At 31.7% G+C, this 19,731-nt stretch overlaps 3 protein-coding genes across 3 annotated transcripts; all 3 read left to right on the forward strand.

Annotated features, from left to right (window-relative positions):
- Positions 1 to 2,471: 2,471 nt before the first annotated feature.
- On the forward strand, positions 2,472 to 5,395 carry LOC106106719. Its single transcript, XM_013287356.1, has 3 exons — positions 2,472 to 2,621; positions 3,139 to 3,391; positions 4,593 to 5,395. Exons 1-3 carry the CDS (start codon positions 2,487 to 2,489, stop codon positions 4,901 to 4,903), a joined length of 699 nt encoding a protein of 232 aa, XP_013142810.1. The 5' UTR covers positions 2,472 to 2,486; the 3' UTR covers positions 4,904 to 5,395.
- Positions 5,396 to 13,470: 8,075 nt separating this feature from the next.
- Positions 13,471 to 15,249, forward strand: LOC106106589. The gene is made up of 3 exons (XM_013287188.1): positions 13,471 to 13,602; positions 14,083 to 14,332; positions 14,912 to 15,249. Exons 1-3 carry the CDS (start codon positions 13,471 to 13,473, stop codon positions 15,247 to 15,249), a joined length of 720 nt encoding a protein of 239 aa, XP_013142642.1.
- A 546-nt stretch (positions 15,250 to 15,795) lies between these two features.
- On the forward strand, positions 15,796 to 19,731 carry LOC106106528. Its single transcript, XM_013287125.1, has 3 exons — positions 15,796 to 15,979; positions 16,331 to 16,586; positions 18,733 to 19,731. Exons 1-3 carry the CDS (start codon positions 15,845 to 15,847, stop codon positions 19,068 to 19,070), a joined length of 729 nt encoding a protein of 242 aa, XP_013142579.1. The 5' UTR covers positions 15,796 to 15,844; the 3' UTR covers positions 19,071 to 19,731.

Genomic DNA, 19,731 nt, shown 5'->3' on the forward strand with positions numbered 1-19,731 from the left:
TCCTTCCCTTTTGGGCAGGAATGTGGAGAGAGTCCCACATACCCTGTGTGTCTTTCCCCAAGGCACCTGGGATGCGTAACGCATTCCCCCTTTTAAAAAAAAGGCTGTCAGAACTTATGTTGGACCTAAGTTAAGTTACTTTATAAACACTCCCATTTATGTCTTTTGTATGACGTTCAATATAAGATCTTTGTTTCACTAAAATAAGTAATGTTGAGGTGAAAAAAACATTTACCCAAGTTAAAATACATATTAAACATTTAAATTATAATCATTACATGATAAGAGAAATTTACTTTCAAGTTTTATCACAGAATAGCAATTTAACTTCCGTTGAGAAAACATTTAACTTAAGGAAACGAATGAAGTAAACGTGAGACAACGAGGATTGACTGCCTCAGTCGTTTTATATAACTCAAACACTATTACATAGTCATAGAGCCTAGAATGTCATCTACAGACTTCCGTTAATAGATTTGGTACTAACATGTAAGGGAAATTTCTCATTACTTAAACATTCAACCAGTGCTCGAAGACGTATTTTGTCCTTACAGTCAAGTTTAAATATAGAAAATACAACGCGACAATCGATTGTAAACCTTATACAGTTAATATTAAAGTTTAAATTTATTTGAAAGTATTATTCTTTGGATGTCTTTGAATATGGATACTGGAGTGCACTCTCACCGATTCAGATGTCTTTGTCTGAACGTCAATAGAACCTTTTTGTTTTGTTTAAAGAGTATTTTAAGTCTGAGAATCTTTTGAACTGTATCATTAATTGTATGTGAACATTACTCAGCTGCTTAAAAGCTGGAGTAAAAAGCTTCTAAACTCCAATAACTTACATCTTTAAATTCACGTGCAATCATTGGTTATTATAACTTGCAAACACCCGCTATCTACCCTGTTCAAGTACTTAGTGTACTTAAGTTTTATTCATTTGACTATATTCAACAAGACATACTTATGACTATTCAATAAGACATACTTAGTGAAAAGTGTTGAGACGTGTTATTTAATGCAAACAATTTTTATTTTCGTCAACTAACTTGTAAAACATCTTAATTACTATATAAAAAATAACAATTCCAGTATATTCCAACAAAAAAAAAAATAGAAAATTAATTACGCATACAATTTCACATTGTATTCATTATGCTAACTTAAACTTTAAATTGCATAAACTCTCGTAAGTGAAATTTAAAGAAAATACAGAAATTCTAAGTGAATGAATTACATAATTCGACAGTTTATATTCAACAACTATGTTGAGAACAATAGTAAACTTTCGCCTAAATGCTACACGTTTAAATAGGTGCTATAATTTTTTTACCGCATACAAATGGCATTTATTGCGCCCAAGGATCGATACCTCGACATTTAATGGGAAAATTATCAATGACTTTCGAAAGTGCGATACACGAGAATGTCTTATGCAAAAAACATGAATGAACGAACGTAATTTCAACCTGAAATCGCAGAACAAGTTTTTCGGATCTTGATTATAGAAGATTTATAATATTTTGCATAATTAACTACAACTGTTCTGTCAGCTGAATGTATACTAGTTGACTGCGATTTCCTCCGCACCTCATCCATACTAATATAATAAAGCGTAAATACACACTACTTTGTGGCGTAGGATGTCAGCTATCACAGCATACTTTTGAACAATTCTTACTTTAATTAAAAGCCCTACACTTACGACACGCTTTAGGCTATACATTTTTACGCTATTTAACTTGGGGGATAAATAAAGTGGGAAAAAACCTTTATGTGGGAAAGGGACCATAAACTTCTAGATGCCAACAACAAGGGAGCAAGGTTGCCATGGTATGTCATCACATGTCATTTTAACATTTGCAATTGATAATTTGACACATGTAAACAATAAAATAAAATTTTCATAATTTTATGCGGATTCAGTCGCACGGGAACAGCTAGTTGAGAATACATACGACACGTCATCGTTATTATGTATAGAATTATCTATCTGTGTGTCTATATATTATTTGTCAAAAGCAAAACAAAAGAAAACAAAGCCAAAACAGCAACCATCTGAAACCTTAAATTTTAAGAACATTATTCTACATTATTCAGCGTTTATTTAGGTTAAAAAACATCTAAAAATTTAAACAAAATGTAACAAATTCGAATCACACTTGCCAGACTTTATGTCATAAAATTAAACCGTAACAAATTAAGTGAAAAGTAACTTAACATAAACTTAAAAATAGAAAAGTGAAAATGCGGACAACCTGACCCTGTAGTAATATGATAGCACACTTATTCTAAGATACCATTAAAAATAGCGGTGTAATGTTAATTTGTTTAATGTACGCGAGAATCGTGTGCTTTGAGTTTCGTCATAGCCGCACACATCTGCCGCAACGTGACATATGGAAGTAGAAGGAGGGGGGCACAAAATAAAACTCTCCGACTTACAAGCTCTTATGACAATTGAACATTGGACATCGTCGAAGATGAAGGCGTTCGTGATATTGTGTCTGGTGGCTGTCACCGTTGCCATGCCAACGGCGAAAGAAGATGGAGTCATGGAGAGATTCATCTCCGCTTTAAGAGATTGCGTGGAAACCGACACGATGCTGTGCCTTAAGGTGTGTGAAGTGAAGTGTAGTGAAGTGACAGAGTGAAATGTGACGTAATTTAATTCAGGATATAAAAATATTTTTAAGGTGTTTCCACCTGTTTAGAGAGAGAAAGAATTTTTATAAAGTAAATTATTACAGTAACATTTAACTGTTAAATGTAGGTTAAAGGGGTTATTTAACAGAGCTTTAGACTAGTTTACAGTCCAGACCTTATATTGCCTATCCTACTTAAGTAATAATAATACAGAAGATATCTTAAATGGGATAAAACGATAATCCAGATCTAGTTGCGTTTATTTCTTTTTGTCTTACTCTCTCATTGCAATTATAAATGTCGCGTCTGAATCGAGCTTCAGTTCTCATAATTAAACGAGAAAGCTTGAATTCTATAGACAATGGCGTTATGCGAAACTAAATTACAAACAATTAACAAGCGTCTAAATGATTAAATACTTACTTAAAGAAACTCAACTAGTTTGTTTTTTACTTTTTATTGGATTGTAATTTTTTTTTTATTTTCCAGGAGAAGGCAATGAAATTCACGGACAATCTTGCGGTGGCAAAGGATTTGAATTTAGTTGAAGGTGTTACCTTCGCTAGGACCGGCAGCCCAAGGTCAGCGCGAAGCTATGAACCTTTGGACACAGACCCTAAAGCTAGGGAGACACAAGTCGAAGATAGAATCATGGATAATGTAGTTGATTTCTTAGAAAGCCATGCTCTGCAATTAAGAATGCCGAAATCTTTCATCGAAGATAACTCTGTTGAAGAGGAAGGTAAGATTAAAATTTATTTCAAAATATTTAATTAAATTATTTTTTTTAAATGGTTTTCTTTATATCAACATAGTATCATTGTAATAATTGGTGATTCAATATATTATCGTTTGCTTATTGAATTGGGTCATTAAATAGACTAAAGGATTCCTTATTTAGCACTTACTTATTGTGTAATAAATTTATTTGTATAGGTTAATACAGATGATTTAAGCGTCAATAGCCTAATGGTTACGTGGGTAACGTGTAACGTAGGTATGGGTACGGACTACCGATCTTAGGATCTAGGGTTCGAATCATTTCGACTATTGTCGTGAACCATATCCTAGCACAAGCCTAGAACTTAATTGGAATGGTTAAAGGAAATATTAGTAAATTAACAAAAATCTACTAATATTTTATTTATTAAAAAGATGATTTAAATGTCAAAATTATTGATAAAAACCATTTTAAAAAGTACAGTAGAAAATATCTTATGAGTCAACCTGATGGTCAAAATATTTTAAGTTTTACTAAAATAGGTATATAATAAATTAAATTACAATTAATTCGACTTAACGGATTGTTAAGTTAACTTTTACTTGAGATAGTATCACACTATATGGTTAATTTCTTATACGTTGAAAGTACCGAAAAGATCTGAACAGATTAAAAATTAACATAATGATTATCAAGTGAACATTGATATACTTGCTGGTGTACTGAGTTAAGTCTTTGTGTTTTACGCTTCGAAGTGGAGCAGTTAGTGAACACAGTAATTCTGATTTAATGTACCTAAAACGTGATTTATTAAATTATCGTGTTATATTTAGCAACGCAATTTAAATTAGCAAAATAATGAGTCCTTTACAATTTAATTTTATAGTAATTTTTATCAGTTAATAGTCATTTTTAGTAGTTAATCATCTAACATGCCATATATGTTAATTTACTTACGACAATTTAAATTCAGCGTAGTGTTTTTAATATAAGGGAAGATATGACAATCACACAAACAATAAAGTATTAAGATTGAATGACACAAGAGAAGGACAGAAGAAAGTATAGATGAATTGTGTGAAAGAGGATATGCGTAAGAAGGGGGTGAATTCAGATATGACGGATGATAGAGATGATGCAAGAGTACATACTGTGCCAACCCTCCGTAGGGATAAGAACAGGTTGATTATGATGGTGAATTTAATATTGTTCTTGATTCCAGGTCGTGGTAAGAAGAAGAAGAAGCTGAAGAAGCTCCTTCCCATCTTAGCTTTGATTAAACTGAAGCTCGCTGCACTCGTACCTCTCTTCCTTGGCATCATCGCCTTCGCTGTCTTCAAGGCTTACCTCCTCGGCAAGATAGCTTTCATTGCCGCAGCATTCGGAGCTTTGAAGAAGCTTTTAGAATCGAAGAAGAACAGCGGCTGGTCTGAACCACCTCATGAGGAGCATGGTTGGGAAAGCGGTGGCGGATGGGGAAGGTCCCAAGATGCCCAAAACTTAGCTTACGCAGCCCACGCTAAGCAATCGTAGATAACAATTTAAGTTATTTATTTATTTATTCGTGTAATCTAAGTCTAAAAGCGTTTTTTATATCACGTATTTAAATTTTATTTCTTTCTTAACCACCGTTTATGACGCGTTTAATTTGTGAGTGTGAAAGATTGTGAGTTTTACTGTACAGTATTTTTATTATGTATGTATATTTTTTTTTGTCTATTAAGTTCATGACTGATTTTAATTTAGTTTATGTAATATATATTTACGTTATTATGATATTTATGTAGTATATTTTTTTATTTCTTTTGCACATTTTTTTTAGAAGATATTGAGTAATACTGGTTGTTTTACCAAATATTTATTTTTTAAGTTTTATATTCCAAAGATATGATTTCTTTAAGTTTTCTTATTTTTTTTTATATTATATAAATACGATAGAAGTATGCGTGCATTGAAACGAGTCGAAATATTTATTACCGATATATACGAATGTTATTATTTAAGATACAAAATAAAACATTTGCAACAGATCTACATAAGGGAAATAAAACTTTTATACAAAAATTGAAGAATTTATTTAACTCCCGGTAACTTTATCTTAAAAAATATACTACCGAAAATATGTATGAAAAATATATCTTAATGGAAAGTAGGTAAACGTCGCTTCTGAATGATGTTTTGGCAAATTACCAAAGTCAGTTGCCCTACAAGAGTCAATGAAATCCTTGAATATGAGATGAGGTCTCATCAGTTTCAAGTACACACTTCTATATGCCAACAGAAGGTAAAAGTATGTTATATAGAAAATATATTACCATTAATTATTAATAATACATTTTAAAAGAATATTTTATACACATTATACTGTAGAAATAAATTATTTGGGGAAAGTTGTATATTATAAATTAATTTAAATACATTTGAAATAATTATTCAATAAAATTCTTAACCGCTTTTGTGACTCTATAAGACATTTTACACCAGGCGTAGTGTACTAACGTTAGTATTTTTCTAAAGAATATCTAAATCTTTCTAAACCTATAGTTTATTTATCTTAAATGTAATTATCAAATTTCGAAAGTAGTTTTTTTACAAAAGAGATTTAACGAGCTACGACAAAACGGGTACACATAACAAAAACTGATTTATTGTTTGTTGAAAGTTCAGTGCAATTAGTACTCGGCACATCAAATATTAACTCGTAAATAGTTTTGTCAACAGAAAATTATTTAAACAATAGGTTACTGGAAGTTTCACATGAGTACAAGTAACTTTCACTCTTAAGTTGAAAGAAAGTAGGTCTATAATGGCATACATCGTGAGATGATATAAGCGGATGCGTTACGATGTACGAAAAAAAAACTTTCATTTTCAAGTAAAAGAATTTTTGAGACTTACACAATGTGTACGTGACGGACAGTTACATATATGTTAATATAACTTACTAGCTATTTCACACGGCTTCATCTGAATGGAATAATAAAAACAATATCCAATGCGTTATTATAGACTGTAATTTATATCTGTTATTAATTTTATCTTTATGCATTAAGCCATTCTGGAATTATGTGATTTTTCCTCATCTAGTCCCTCTCAAAAAAAATGTTTTAGTTCCTCTCCTCAAAGCAGAATTAAAAATAAAGTATAAAAATCTAAGTAAACTTCCTTAAAATTCTGTTCCTAATATGAAATATAATATATAACTGCACTCAGAAACGTTAAGTACTCCTTAGTGTAAGAAACCTATACTCAACATTAACAAAGGATCCATGAATTTATGTATGTGTGAACGTGGGTATGAATAGATGCAACGCACTGCATCGCGTGAAATCGTCTGCCTAAATATCATGTGTCACGTTTAGGGTTGTCCAAATTTCAAGTTCTTTTTTGAAGAAGATACTAATCATCTTTAAGGTAATACTTTTATCGACAGACGCTCATAAGGATATAAGGTCTTTAGATGTAGAAAATTAAACTAACTTATCTAGTTTAATAAATATCTCGACAAAAAAAGAATTTATCTGGCGTTTTAGAACCGAATATGTTCAGTGGTTAAGCTAGAATAGGAACAGCAAACATTAAAGATAAAGTTTTATTAAAATAGATAAATAAATATAATAGTTTTAGAAATCATGAATGAAAATAAACACATGTATTTTGCCAACCCTATGTGTATGTGGGTCGTTAACGTGTTAGGTTTGTTTGAAAACATAATGTGCACGACCGTACGGAGGCGGATGCAATCCGTAAACATCTATTTTGAACACGTCATGTCGTTATTCTGAGAAAATAAAACGATATTAAAACCATATAAGTTTTAACAAAGTTTGAGCATGATATGCAAGTCACAAAATGGTGGCAACTTCGTTCGTGAATTATACGTACATTTTACACAACGTTTATTATGTTAATGCTAAAGCATTCATTAATAATAATTTGCAATAATCCTTTTTATGTAATTGTCAATTGCAACGACAAAGCTTATGCTCCCATTTTTTTTATATAACATTTTTTTTAATTTATTAATAAGCTCTTATCTTACATTCGTACAGTACTCTACAAAACAAAAATATTATTATAATTTCATTTTAATTTCAATAAAAAAAAGTCAGAATAAGCCGCTCACAAAATTTTAGGATGTTACCTCGAAAAATTTTACCGAAATGCTTAGTAATAGATTTAACCAATTTAGTGTCAGCTAATTAAATTATCAATTGTAAAGTACATCATAGTACACACATATCTTTATGTATGTCAGTTATACATGAAAATCATATGACCCATGACCGTGAGTTACAACCGCTCAGGACGCGGTGCAATGCGAAAGTTTGTACAACCGCACCCATCATACGCATTTTAAATATCTTCCCAAACTGTGGTTTTCCACTGTCATAAAACTTGTATAAATACATAAAGCTTTTCTCTTCTTGAACAAAGGCTTTCATGATAACATTAATGTGCTAGTATTTTTGTTATAGATTTATTTCTGTTCATTTTACTTGGGGCGATCATACGAGTAATATCACAAAATACCGATACGACAGCTTGTCTAAAAACGGGAGTGTTTTTATATGCCTTGCCTTAGTTTAAAAGATAAGGGATACACAAAAAGAGGATATGTCCCCTACCTTTTTTTTCAGATAAGAATACTTTATGTATACTATCGCGCCGAAGGCTATACGGTAGTCATGTTGGATTCTCCTCTAGTGAGGCATTCTACTAAACCCCTCTGTTCTTCCAACGCATTAGGCTGAGGCCAAGGGCACGCTTTCGCTTACGTCCGCAACCCCGCCATTATTTTCCCTACCTAGGCGTTACCTACACCGCCAAATCCACTTCCGCTTCCCATCCTTTCTTTGTATAACATACCATAGATTATTGTCAAACATTTTTAAATAGGAAATAAAATTATAAGTGAAGTCGATTAGCATGTGCAGACGAAATGGTCGTAATTTATGGTATATTATATTTATCTATGACTTAAAGTTCGCTAGTAGCTTTTAAACATAGCAGATTTAAAGTAGGATATACCAAGCCCCTTTTACGACAAAAATACCATTGCTCAAGGTCACTCACATTCTTAACCAACACCCAGTTTCTGAGTCATCGGTAGTCACTTTCTTTTCGGTTTCTAAGGAATTTTCATTTTGATAAATAATACTTTATGTGGTAGGCGCGACCGTAAACTATTTTAACCGATTTCACTAACATACATTTTCATTAGAATTTAAGTTGAATATCTTCTCATGTAAATAATGTTCAACTTTTTTTTAATGTTACTATTTTAATGTAGAAATTAAATTAATAAGTTAATTGACGTAACTTAATTCGTGAAATACTTTCTTTTGTTTCGAGACAGTATGTTTTTGAATTATGTTACGGTAATGAAATTGTACAATAAGCAAAAGGTTCATTAAAATTAGAGTTGAAAAAAAAGATCAGGAAACATTTAAACAATACTTTAAGTCAAATACGATCTTTGAGTTAAATATAATTTCACTTTTATTAATCTAAAACGGAAGACTATAATTAAATCTATTAATAAATAATTTTATAGACATAATTAAAGATTAGAAAGTGATTTGACTTTAGGTAGGGCCGATTAGAAAAGTCAGAGACCTCATTTTTTTACGACCCGTCATGTAAAAGACTTAAACGCGTTACATGACTTTTGGTCGAAAAGCTACCAGTGACAGTAACCTAATCCATTATTTATAAGCTAGGATTTTTAAACCTCGGAAACGACTTACAATTTAGAATTAAGACATTTACTAGGCGATAGCTACACATTTAGGTTTTTTGTGTACATAAATAAAGTAGATTGATCAACCATGTTTACGGACATCCACAATACTAATGACGTTGTCGGCCCTTGAGAAAAAGGTACACGTGCTTTTTGAAGGATCATTGTTTGTGGTACTTGGTTAGAAATACTGCCATGATAAACTGTTTTTAGACATTTTAGAATGACACATCATACGTATCATGTCACTCATAATATAAGTACGAAAACTTAGATCGATGGATGTTTGTTAGAGTTAATGGGCATCGGATCGGTTAATACTTAGTGATCTGATGCTCGTTTGAAACGCTTTTCCTATGAAAAAAAAAAAGGTTTATAGCCTATACGGCTGAACGGCTTTCGATGAAAATTGGTACAGATGTAGAGGATAGTCTGGAAGAGTACATAGGCTTCATTTGTTTTTTTATTCCACGCAGACGGAGTCGCGGGCGAAAATTAGTACTATATAAGAAAAAATAAATTAGTGGTTTTGATAACTAGCATGCAATAAATATAATTCTATATCATTCTTTACTTACATCTAGGCGTAAGTTTTAAAAGGTCTTGAATTTCGCGACAAGTAAAAAAAGCAATCGCATACTTTCACCGTTGAGGCGGTCGTAATGCAAGTATTGCATCAGCTATCGATGTAACACAATTGTACACTTGAGCTCAATTACTTAATCGTTTTATAATAATTCATGGTCAGCGGTCGCTTACTTATTTGTAACTTAGATATTACTAGCTGTTCCTGTGCGACTTCATCCGCATGGAATTATGAAAATTTTATTTTATTGTTTACATTTGTGAAATTATCAGTTACAAATGTAATAATGACATGACATAATGGCAACCTTGCTTCCTTGATGTTGACAGCAACTTATGGTCTCTTTCCCACATTAGGGTTTTTATCCAAAATATTTACCCCCTAAGTTTAATGGCGTAAAAATATATAGCCTAAAGCGTGACGTTAGTGTAGGGCATTTTATTAAAAGAAACAATTATTTAAAAATGTGCTGTAATTGCTGACATGTTAGGCAACAAAGAAGTGTGTCTAGATATGTTGTGGTTGTACATAAATAAATAAAAAAATAAATAAATAAATAAATAAATAAATAAATGAATGAACGAATGAACGAATGAACGAATGAACGAATGAACGAATGAACGAATGAACGAATGAACGAATGAACGAATGAACGAATGAACGAATGAATGAATGAATGAATGAATGAATAAATAAATAGTCATGTATGCGTTATGAGGTGTGTTACTTTATTTATTTATTTTTTACTACTTTTGTAAAAAATTGTGGCACATAGTGAAGTCGTTTGGTGTCGCCTGCTAACGGACAACCGTAGCTTGAGCCTTTACATTTGTTATATGCAAATTATGGTCAGTTTCCTAGATACTTTTAATCATTCGTTAGTGATTATGGTTCGATTACTTCTTGAAATGTGTTTCTGAACTACATAACATGAGTTTTACTTGTTAGAAACTTAGCTTACTAATGAATCACTGGGTTATGATAAAGTGAATGTAAACTTCAGCAATCCAATATAAGTAATGTTAATTTTAAAATAATTTAGGTACATTACACTACAGTAAGATCTGAGTGTTTTTATTTGTGTTTTGTTTTGTTTTGTTTTTTTTTTTTTGTTTTCTCCATAGATTTAGATTTAGATTAAGTTTTCTAGTTGTGACCGAGTGTAACATTAAGTACATGTGTTTTATTTTCCTTCTACTATTTTGTAAAACTGCGTGTTCTGTTTTTAGGAATCATTGAAAACCGGCGCTTCGGTGTACACCGAGCACATGCCGAATGAATTCCTTTTCATTTATTGAATAAACTGATTTCTTTCTTTCTTTCTTTCTTTCTTATGTATAGATAAAATCTAACCTCGGAATTACACAAAATCAATTAGAAAAGTAACAAAAAAAATCAAGTAGCATTCAAATAAATATGATATTAAATTGAAACAATAATTCACTTCATTACGACATTCATATAATATTTTATTTGTTAAAAGTATTTAGATTCGATTAAAAAGAGAAAAAAATCACTGGTTTACATTAACAGTTGCTTATTACGAGTACATCATTATAGTAATAGTAATAGTAAAATATGATAATTAAAATAATTCAAAAACACGTCTAAGGTTAAATGAATCCGAAATAACAAGATTAAACCAGCATAAACAATGACAAAGAAAAAGGAACGTACAAATTAGATTTATCTCTCTGAGAAATCTTTGTGTGAGATTTTACAGCCTTTTTGTTAATAAATGTAGGCTGGAGAAATGAAATCTCTACCGAGTAATTTATCATTAATATACAAAACAAACAAAAAATGGGACCCTGCAAGCATTACTTTTCGGATAAAAAAAGAATTGTCAAAATCGGTCCACTAGCGGCCGAGTTATGCTGTAACTCACATAAAAAAAAACATACAGACGAATTGAGTACCTCCTTCTTTTGGGAAGTCGGTCAAAAAAAAACAATGACTCCTTCTTAATTCAAAAATCAAAAAGGAGACCTAAATGACGACTAGACTTGGAAAATAAATCCAACGGAATGAAAAGGATGGAATGGAATTAGTGAAATGGGACGAAAAGAATGAAATGCGTGAAATAGAATTGTTACCATCGTAGTAGTTTAAGCTACATATATATGATTAACATTATATCGTTATTTTCCTCGACATATACATTTTTAAGTACCTTTTAAGGTACATAGGAAGTTATATTAACTTGTTTCATACCAGCCATACCACTTTCACTTAAAACACATAAATCAATAGCCACACACACAGTCACACACATCCCAAACACGATGTAATTACAGTCAAAATAATATTTATAATACTTTGACTATAGAGAAATGGACTTAGCAACGAACTGTTGTATTAAAACCACTTAACGCGGATGGTGAAATAAACATGATAATAATAAAATAAAATATAAACAATAAAATAACACGTCTGCGTAATTTGCTAATATGCTCTGGATGATTTATGTACAATTTTAAAAAATATATTTTTAAACGTATACTTAACTTTTAATTAAAAGAGCGTAAAAGTAGAATTTATTATTCACTATTTTGCAGAAAAAAAAAAACAAATAGTCTACTTAATTTTTATGTAATTTACATCCAAAAATGTATTAATTCGAAAAATTTTAAATGTGTAAGTAGTCAATTAAAAGAAAAATTGTTATGTAAACTAAGTTTCTGGTAGTAAAAGGCTTTTTTATTTATTTATTGGCAGCGATGTCCGCCCGCTTGACAAGTCCTGACATTTAAAAGTCAAAGAAATAATCTGTGTATAATCCATTACCAATCTGAGGTAACTAATACCTCTTTCTAAACCAATTACACTTCCTCTTTTTATATAACCATCTGGTTTCTATGTGAATATTCATTGAATTGATTTATGAATTAAAATATCAAAGCCTCGTAAGCGATTAAGATGCAACTATATTCTTAATTTTACTAATATTATAAATGCAAATGTTTAGACGGATGTTTGTTAGAGTTTGTTGCCTAAGCTGCTGAACGGATCGCGAAGAAATTTCTCATAGATGTAGAGTAGTTTTTGACATATAGACTAATTAATTCAACATGAAAGCAGTCGCGGGTCATAGCTAGTATTATATAAATATTTGATTTCAAATTATTATATAAAAAAATAAAAAGTGAGAAAGATACAACCTTAATTTTAATGTTAGCAAAATATTATTGAATGAAAACGAAAACAATTCAAATGAGAAATTGCCAGAAAGAAATGCGACTAAGGAAAGTCAATCGAGGTCATACGACACTATCCTTTCCGGTTTTGTGTTGACTATTATAACCTCCTATACGACGTATTAAAATTGGCTATATATAAAAATAGAAAATGTTTATGCCAAAGTGATCAATTCTTTTCTAATATTCTTTATTTTAAATTATAAGTTAAAATTATATTTTTAATATTAAGTCACATGTGAATAAAATCAATATTACACAACCATTTTCACTGGAGCCTAAGAAGTGTAAATAATGCCACTTTTTCTTTCATTTCATGTACACATAATAAACGCTAACTCGTACTGGGATGTCAGAAAACGCTTTCTAACATTCAATATTTATTTTTCTACTTATCCTTACGTGTACAGAACTTTGACGCGCGCCCCATCAGTTAGCACAAGCCGTCAAACTGAACATTACTTTGCGTCATCTTCAGTCACATAGTGGGGGCTTAAGGATAAAATACATCACATTTTTTGGAAGAAACCATAACCTGTTCAGCATTGCTTGTAATACATTCATAACAGGAATCATGTTGAAGATAGCATTGTGTGTAGCCTTCTTGGCAACAGTGTATACCAGCCCGATTGAAAACGGTGTCGCAGAAAACTTTGTGGGCGCAGTCTCCGATTGTGTGGACGGAGACACGTCATTGTGCTTAAAGGTGATAAGTGATTTTACGTGTTAAAGTGCAGTGATGTGGATAAAAACGAGTCTCTCCTACTATTTGAAACACAAACAGTTGTTAGTTACGGATAAACTAAACAACTACTGAACGAAATCTTAAATCTCTAACGATTGCAAAACTCTTCTGACTATTAACTAGGAAATATTTGTTTGCCTATCTTGCAAGTAAAGCTGGGACGGGTTTCTAGTATCTCACGTTTACCTATAAAGCTAGATGACTTCAAACCATTACTATCGATTAAAGTATAATAAAACAATACATACAAAAGTGTAATCTAAACACAATACTCTTCATCTATGTCTAATTTCATCAGAATCCGTTCAGCAGTTTAGGCTACAAACTCTAACAAACATCCATCCATCTAAACTTCACATTTATAATATTAGTAAGATTTCATAAAACACATTAAATGGCTTCATTGTAACAATTTATTCACATATGTTTCAATTATTCCAGGAAAAGGCATACAGACTAACCGAGAGGTTAGCAGTTGCTAAGAACTTAGACATATACGAAGGCATCAGCTTAGTAAACACCGGTTCAGCTCGCAGTTCACGAAGCTACGAACCTTTGGTTGAAGATCCGAAGGCGAGGGAAACTCAATTGGAGGAGAGAATCGCTAATAACGTGGGCGATTTCTTAGACAATCACGTACTGCAGTTGCGTTTGTCTGAGGATTCTGAAGGTCGTGATCTTGATGAAGAAGGTAAGACTTACAATTCAGTTAGATCATGATTATATTTCATATCATTGGACCGATGAAGGTCAAGGTTGCAAAAATGCACTGGTTGAAGACACATGACCGGGTATAGTAATAATCGATGGGGAGACCTACGTTTAGCACTGAACGACCTCAGGTTAACAATGAAGATTGCATATTAAATTACAGTCTTACTCTGCAATTTCTAATATCTTTAAGACTTTCAGGCACTACATTATTTTTAAACAGTAGTAAGTGAACGATAGATTAGTGTCAATTTAAGAGTTTATCGTAATCTGATTAAAGAAATATTATAGCAGCAACTTCTACAGGCTGTCCAGAAAGTTACAGATCAAACGAAAACTGGCCTGTGTTCCGCTGACAGATCGAAACATTAAACTTTTTTTAATGTAAATAGTAGTGGATATTTGTTAATTTCCTGATGTTTCTTTTACCATTGCAACTAAGCTCTAAGCTTGTGCTTGTTAAGGGCAATAATGGTGGGATTCTAACCTTCGACCACGTTATCGGAAATTCGTACTCCTAACCTTTAAGCTACAACTTAAAATTATCTAATTGTTCTAGCTCGTGGCAAGAAGAAGAAGAAGATCAAGCAGCTCCTGCCTCTTCTTCTCCTATTAAAGGTCAAACTCGCCGCTCTTGTTCCACTCTTCCTCGGTATCATCGCTTTCGTCGCAGTTAAGGCTGTCTTCTTAGGAAAGATCGCATTCGCCATCAATGCTTTCAACTTAATCAGAAGGTTACTGAGCAAGAATAATCATGATTCAGGAGTAGTATCCTATGCAGCATCTCCCCAGCATCATGATGAGCATCCAGGGTACTCCTATGAACCTGCAGGTGGATGGAGCAGACGAGTCAATGATGCTCAATCTCTAGCATATGCTGGACAATTGGGAAATTAGAACAGAACGTTTGTTTATTTATTTGTGTATGTGTGTATTTATTTGTGTGTGAATGTACCTCAAATTAATTTATAAAAAAAATAAATTATTTCTTCAATTTTATTTCTTGTTTTTCAATATTTCGAAACAAATTTTAAACCAGTTTTAATGACAATGTAATCTACTAAAGAGAAAATATTTTACTGTTGCATTGAATATGCTTCGAAAATACTGAACCTGTTTCAAAAATTCTGATACAAATAATATATAGAATATTTTAATCCCGCGCGAGCAAAGTCGCGAGTAAAAGCTAGTGTTGTAAAAAATTGTCTAACAGTTTTCACACCTTTTGCATAAACCTTACATAAATGAAAGAAAAAGCGCGCGCGTATCAGAAATAAAATAAATATTAATGAAAAAAATAACTATGTCACTAACTATGGCATAATGTCTTCTACGTCGTGAATACAGCATCAATTACATTAAAATGTTAATATGACCAAACGGGATAGTGGGGGAAATTTAGATAAAAAACTCTTACCAATCTGCCGATGAACACTGTCCAATCGGCTCCGCTTGAGGACGTACGTCAAAAATTAAAAAAAAAATAAAAAAGATGAAGTTCATCATATTGTTAAGTGTTGTGGCTGTAGCAAGATGTGTGCCTTTGTCTCAAGAAGATACAGTGATGAAATCGGTGATAGGAAACTTTGTGAATTGCATGAACAGTGATTTGAATATGTGCTTGAAGGTAATATCAGTGTTCAATAATGGAACGTTTTCTTAAGATCGAAGTTGAAAGGACCAACTGGTTTCGCATGCGACATTCCCAACTCACTTTCTTTGCGCGACGTTTACTTTGTGTTCGTGCTTATTGGACGATCGATAAAATAACAGCAGTGTTAACACTTTAAAAAAATAACTTAAAACATAAGTAAATTAAAATTGTTAAGTGATAAACTTCAAAATTAAGAAAGCTCTTTTAAAATTTAATATTTTTAAAAATAATAACAGAATTCACAATTCTAAATGAATCTTAACCAAGATTGAATTTAGAATTTAGAAAACATTATTAAAATATAACAATCTGATTATTTCACAGGAACAAGCTTTGAAAGCTACCGAACGCCTTGGTACAGTAAGAAAGCTGAACATAATTGAAGGAGTAACACTTTACAATAATGGACCTAAAGAAGCACGTAGCTTGGAACCTTTAGCCACAGACCCTGAACAAAGAAGCAGACAGATCAACGAAAGACTTTGGGAGAGCGCCTCTGAACTGCTTACTAAGAGCGACTTGGAACTCAGTTTTAATGGTGCTGATGATGATGATGAAGAATCCAGGTCTTTAGATGAAGGTAAAATAACTATTTCATTGAAAACTACAGAAATCGTTAATCATGTGAAAAAATAACTGCTTTCCTATTTGCAGTGAGATCATTGTTCTTAAGTAGATAGTAAAATCTAACCCATGGTTTTAGAAGTATCTTTGAAAATTAAGATGTATTTCGATATCATAATATTATTCTCAAACACGCATGAAAGTCGTTAACTTTTAAACAGCGGTAAAATTCTTTAAAAACGTATTTTTAACACTAGATTCTGATTTCGTTCAAGATAAATATGAACCAAAGGGTCAAATACGTGCACCAAAATGTACTTTCCACTCTTATATAGTGATAAAATTATGTTTTAAATCAAGCTTCAAAATTTTAACCTTAAAATCGCAAGCACAATTAAATCTGTACGTTTGGTAACTTTAATTGTAAAGTTCAAATTTTGCCTACACGCAGTTAGTTTTTATTATACAGACGAACTCTAAAATCCGCAACACCTTTAGTTTTAACTGTGCAATTCGACTGTACAGTTAAAATAGCGGACTTAATGCAAGTCGTCAGTGGAATTTTACTGTAAAACTAACAAACGCACTCTCACAAAATATTCTCAAAGCACGCAGTGCGTACATCTCCCAGCAATTATAAATTTTAACAAACTTTCCAAAACAAATGAAGAGAATGTTGTGATTTAATTAATTTTATGTTTTCTCACGTTGTTTTCTCTGTAAAATTCCACGGAGACATTATTTTTAAACTAATTAATTGTTATAATTTAATTCTCATTCCTTTCATTATTTTCAACAAAAAAAGATAGCAAATATTAAAGTCGATCACATATTGTGCGATTGTAGATTGTTTCGCAGCAAATTCAACTGTTTAGTTGCACAACTAAAATTCAGGTATAGGCACCTCAATATAAGCTTATAGGAATCAAATCGCGACTAGAAAAAGATATGCGCACGCTCTTCAAGTAATCACAAATATATTTGTATAGACAGACGAAATATCTGAGTCGGTAGTCGTAAGTCAGACTAAATTATTACATTATACCAGATTGGCCGCCAAGCTTCTGTTGACGCTCCATGGGAACGTCTCTCAAGGGTCCCTGATAGGACTTCGGCTTGTACTGTCACTCAAGTGATGAGTTTCTCACGAATTTATTCCCATACGTTTTGACATATTTTGTCAATTCTAATAAAGATAGCGATAATCGAAAGTCACTCTGTCTAACACAGATATTCTTGTTTGACTTTAAAATAACAAATTACATTCCAACAATAATCTATTAATTGTAAAAATAGTGGTATTTTTTAAATAAAATCGGGTGAAATTTCTCTTTCTAGTTGTTTGTCCGGTGGTTATAAACTACTTTTCATTTTACGGTTACACATAAAACGTATGGTTAGTTTAACGGTTAATTCGATATGACACTTCTAAGAAAACAACTAACAGCAGAATTCCACTGTCGTCTTACTTGACTTAATACATATCGCTGTCCCTTTCTTTCTATTATCCAAAACTGAGACAACAATGTCTGTGAACAAAGTGTAGCGACAGTGTAATTCCACTGTTATTCTGGTTCCAGTTTGTTCCGTTATTGATTTATATTTTAACGCATAAATTAGTCAATTTGATTACCAACTGCCTAGTGATTTAAGAGAACAGGTCGCTATCAAACAGTTGTGGATTCGATTCTCACTATTCTATTGTTAAAAACCATATCCTAGTGCCAAATTAAAGCTATTTCTGTTGGATAAGTCACAAGAAGTATTAATTTTAAATTCTTTTCCATATATAACAAATGACGTTAGAGAAGTTTCCACAAAAAGGAAAGTGATTGTTTTATTACTGCATATAAAATTATGAGATGCTTTCACGAACATTTTATCACGTCTTAGTGAGTGACCCAGAGGTCAAGAATGATCAGTTTAATGGAATATTTTATGTCCACACATATTATCGTTTCTACTCTCCTGAACTGCTTTGTTATCTTTGATTTCGCTATTTTTATTACGGTTATATTTTGCCAATTCTAATTCCAAATTAGGCAATATTTATTAGACAATGCAAAGCTTAGTGTGTCATTTTTAATGCTTGCATTCTTTTATAATACTATTGTATGAATACAAAGCTATTTCAATTTAATTAATTGAATGTTTTATTTCAGCTGAAGGCCGTGGAAAGAAGAAGAAGCAGATCAAGAAGAAGTTGAAACTCCTCATTCCTCTCGCCATCTTAGCGAAAGTGAAAGCTGTCGCAATCGTTGTCCTAGCTCTTGTAGTGATCGCCGCATCCGTATTCAAGCTCGCTCTTATCGCCAAGATTGCGTTTATCGCCAAAGTTATCGCCATTGTAAAGGCTCTTATCGCCAAGAAACATTCCCAAGAAGAGCATACCTGGGTGACCACACACGAGGAACATCCCCAACATGGAGGTTGGGACGGCGGTTGGTCTCGTTCTAAAAACGATGCTAGCAACTTAGCATACTCCGCGTATAGTCAATAATGCAACCAAATAATTAATTCCGGGTAAAAATTTCGAAGCTCTTTTTGTTGTTAAATAATTTTCGAAGCTATTTATTGATTAATTTATTGTGTGAGTGTGAGAGAGTATGAATATTTTCGTTGATTTTTTTTAGTTTGTTTTTTTTTTCTTTTCGGTCATTTTATGTTGTTTTTCTTTTGTTTTGTTTATTTTAATAATCTGACTGAAAAGGATTTTTAATTTGTGTGTCGGATTTTAGTATTTTGAGTTAATTTGTGATATTATTGTAATATATTTTACGTGTAAATATTTATTATATTTATGATATTTATCTTGATATTGTTATATATTGAATATATTTTTTATATTCATGTATAGTTTATGTACTCGTAAATATTATCTATTCATTTCAATTTATTTATTTTCATATTTATGTATACTTTTTTGTTCTCATTAATTATGCCCTTGACTTTATATTTTCATGTTTATATTTTCTATTTTATGTAAAATATTTATATTTATATTTTTATTTTTTACTTTTAGAAATCGTGGCCACCAAATTTTGTTTTTATTTTTTTTGTTAATCCGTTCTGTACAATACTCATTATGTTTTTTTGTTTGCTTGTACGTATGTTTGTGTGTAATTTATTAATGAAATGTATAATAATAAACTTCAATGAAC

This window comes from Papilio polytes, unplaced genomic scaffold (assembly GCF_000836215.1).
Source record: "Papilio polytes unplaced genomic scaffold, Ppol_1.0 DF822178.1, whole genome shotgun sequence".
Classification (NCBI taxonomy): domain Eukaryota; kingdom Metazoa; phylum Arthropoda; class Insecta; order Lepidoptera; family Papilionidae; genus Papilio; species Papilio polytes.

Coding starts and splice junctions, on each gene's coding strand:
- LOC106106719 (XM_013287356.1), top strand. CDS start 2,487: ATGAAGGCGTTCGTGATATTGTGTCTGGTGGCTGTCACCGTTGCCATG. Junction 2,622..3,138: donor ACACGATGCTGTGCCTTAAG/GTGTGTGAAGTG, acceptor TTTATTTTCCAG/GAGAAGGCAATGAAATTCAC. Junction 3,392..4,592: donor TAACTCTGTTGAAGAGGAAG/GTAAGATTAAAA, acceptor TCTTGATTCCAG/GTCGTGGTAAGAAGAAGAAG.
- LOC106106589 (XM_013287188.1), top strand. CDS start 13,471: ATGTTGAAGATAGCATTGTGTGTAGCCTTCTTGGCAACAGTGTATACC. Junction 13,603..14,082: donor ACACGTCATTGTGCTTAAAG/GTGATAAGTGAT, acceptor CAATTATTCCAG/GAAAAGGCATACAGACTAAC. Junction 14,333..14,911: donor TCGTGATCTTGATGAAGAAG/GTAAGACTTACA, acceptor TAATTGTTCTAG/CTCGTGGCAAGAAGAAGAAG.
- LOC106106528 (XM_013287125.1), top strand. CDS start 15,845: ATGAAGTTCATCATATTGTTAAGTGTTGTGGCTGTAGCAAGATGTGTG. Junction 15,980..16,330: donor ATTTGAATATGTGCTTGAAG/GTAATATCAGTG, acceptor ATTATTTCACAG/GAACAAGCTTTGAAAGCTAC. Junction 16,587..18,732: donor ATCCAGGTCTTTAGATGAAG/GTAAAATAACTA, acceptor GTTTTATTTCAG/CTGAAGGCCGTGGAAAGAAG.